Genomic DNA, 2,892 nt, shown 5'->3' with positions numbered 1-2,892 from the left:
TATAGTTTCTGAATGAACACTGAAGTGCTCAATTACACTATAAAAAAGGATGTCTAATTAAGAATGCAAATAAATTTGTTAAGACATACACGCCAAACGTTTCTTCCGCTAACCCTAAGTAGAGGAAAAGCATTGTCGCCAAAGGAGGGTGGTGTGATCGTTCAGCTGGAAATAAAACGCTACATCAGCTCTTATTGAAACCCATAATGACTTTACTTCACATGATCATGGTCCTCAAATAACATTAGACCCAACCCCCACTTTACTGTCCCCATGTCTTAATGAATACTTCTGAAACACTTAGGCCTTGTTATTAATTAACAATTAAACATACAATTTACTTGTAAACACTTGACAAGCAACAAAATGGGTAGTTTATGTCCTAAATTAATTATTTGATCGAAAGTTAATTAGGGGGTTTAATCCTCATTACCAGACATTTATAATGACAAACCTCGTTAACCAATTACATTTTTGTTGTGACAGGTCTCTCCAATGGTAATAGATATGAATCATTTATTTCATTTCAGAGCGATATGCAAATAAGTTGACAGTTGCTAATGCAAAAGTGTTGTAGGGTGATGTTGTAGAGTCTGGAGCCAATGGGAAGGCTCAGTCATATCTGATAAAGAGCCCACATGTAAAACAAACTCCTTCATATTCATGTAGAGGATTCTATCTCGAATTATGCAAATTAGAATACATCGTAGTACTTTTTGGTCTGGAATGTATTCTACTGTGTCATTTCATGTATTGCTTTGTAAAGGACATCCATATATACATCATTTCCCTTGGTAAATGCAAGTAATGAATATTAGAGTGAATACGAAAATCTCTGCTACCAATGTACAACATATTATAATTGAAAATGGCATGGCTCATGTACAATGTAAAGCAACAAAATGGGACCAAAATATAGTTAATGTTACAAAGGTTTATTTATTATTTGAATGGCACCACCTGATATTTGGCAATGAGTTCCCCACATATTAAGTTTACAAAACATCTGTAAAGATTAAAGTGCACAGGATTGGCTAGCCATGTTCAGGCTGCAGATCTTTTAAAGAAAGGTTCATGCTACCAGCACTCCAATCTAAAACACCAATCCTCCATCACAGCTCATAATCAGATTCACATGCTTTTCTTATGCTGGACCTCTTGGGATCCTTTAGGGCCATTCACCACCTATCCTCATACTTTTAATTCCTCCATCATTTCTTCAATTGCCTGTTGTTGGATCTGGCTAGAAAATACCAGGCTTGATATGGTTGATGTTCCTCTACCTCTACAAACCTCTTTATCTCTGTTATAGAAAGACAAAAGTATAGTAAGAAAGTGTCTGTTTATTTGGCACAGACAGTTTGTCCAGGGAAAGCACCCTGTGGCTTGGTTGTTAGAGCAGAGAGAACTGCACACTTACAGTAGCTAATACAAATAAAAAGAAAGCAAAAACACCACCCACTCCCACTCCCACTCCCACCCAACTTAGATATTAGAATATCAAATCTGTCTTGCAGTTAACATAGGAACACTTGAATAGGCTTGTTCTGTAAAGGCTTGAATATGGCCCATTGCTGGTTTTATTTCAAACGGTTTTGTTTCACATTTGGGGCCCCATTTAAAGTGGGATTTCCTGATGATGGTTCTTTCTAGGCCCACACGTCTCCTCTGTCCTCACTGGGTCATTGTTGTGCAAATGGGGCATTATTCAAAGTCACCCCAAGATTGAGTTCGAGGAGGGCTGTGTCTGTCTGTCTGTCTCTGTCCGGAGCCCCACAGAGAAGGGAAGACTAACATGAGAGCGGTAGCCTAGCCCCAGATCTGTTTGTGCTGTCTTGCTAACAGATGGTCTTTGTAACGCCAGGTTTGATCTTGGAACAGGCTCTGACTTTGTTTGAAGCATGAGGATTTGGAGAAGCCAGGTCAGTCAGTTCTGTCTTGAGCTGTATGCTCTGTCCTCTGGGATGAACTATTGCCCTTTTCACGCTGTTGTTCCGACCCGAGCCAACCAGTGCTAGCTCTGACATATTCTTTTCACATGTCCTTTCCAGCACGGTTCAAACAACTATGGTGGATGCATAACCAGGCCAGCACAATGCAGCTCAGTTCGGCTTGGCTTAGCTCAGTAGTGTAAATCAACCCTATGTATCAGGCAGACGGCCCAGTGGACCATCAGCAGGGCCCAGTAGCCTATACTTCTCCTCCAAAGAGGACTCAGGAGTGCCGCCCTGCAGGTGGATGAGAGGCTTAGTCTGTAGGAGCACAGTGGCTGCGGCTCGGCCCTGTCTCTGGCCCCGGCTCTGATACTGGTTTTCCTCCTGATTCTTCCAGTTGTAGATGTTGATTCTGTGCTCCAGCTCTGGGCTGGCCTTGGCTGAGCTGGCAGGACTGGGACGCTTCAGGTTAACTGGGTCCACCAGGCCTTTCTGGGCCAGACAGGAGTCCTCAGGCAGGGACGAGAGCAGCTCCTGGACTACCACGCTGGGGTCCTGTGGAAGGGGAGGCTGGGCTGAGGTCAGACCCAGGCCCAGAGGGCTGCAGTAGGGCAGGGACGAGAGCAGCTCCTGGACTACCACGCTGGGGTCCTGTGGAAGGGGAGGCTGGGCTGAGGTCAGACCCAGGCCCAGAGGGCTGCAGTAGGGCAGGAGGAAGCAGCGCTGGCCCTGGGTGTTGGAGTGCTCGGTGTTAAAGTCCCTGTCCTGGGTCTGCTTCTGGGACTTGTAGTCCAGATAAGGCCCCCGGGCCTTAGTATGGGCATTGTAGTTCCTAGCCTGGGTGTGGTAGTCCCTGGCCGTGGTGCTGCTGCTGCAGTCCGTAGTAGACGAGCGCAGGGTGTGGCTGCTCAGGCTATGGGGGCGGGCCGTCAGACTGCCACTGGACAGTGATACGCTG

At 45.5% G+C, this 2,892-nt stretch overlaps 1 protein-coding gene across 1 annotated transcript in view; it reads right to left on the bottom strand.

Moving 5' to 3' along the window:
- Nucleotides 1–919: 919 nt before the first annotated feature.
- LOC110526636 (transmembrane protein 266-like) overlaps nucleotides 920–2,892 on the bottom strand; it is a 103,454-nt gene continuing 101,481 nt past the window's right edge. Inside the window, exon 11 of the mRNA XM_036963872.1 lies at nucleotides 920–2,892. This exon is cut by the window's right edge and continues 130 nt beyond it. Coding sequence (XP_036819767.1) covers nucleotides 2,142–2,892 — 751 coding nt within the window. The 3' untranslated portion in view covers nucleotides 920–2,141.

Source organism: Oncorhynchus mykiss, chromosome 26 (assembly GCF_013265735.2).
Source record: "Oncorhynchus mykiss isolate Arlee chromosome 26, USDA_OmykA_1.1, whole genome shotgun sequence".
In the NCBI taxonomy this organism is placed as follows: Eukaryota; Metazoa; Chordata; class Actinopteri; order Salmoniformes; family Salmonidae; genus Oncorhynchus; species Oncorhynchus mykiss.
The sequence above is the reverse complement of the archived record's forward strand: the minus strand, read 5'-3'. Positions and strand labels throughout refer to the sequence as shown.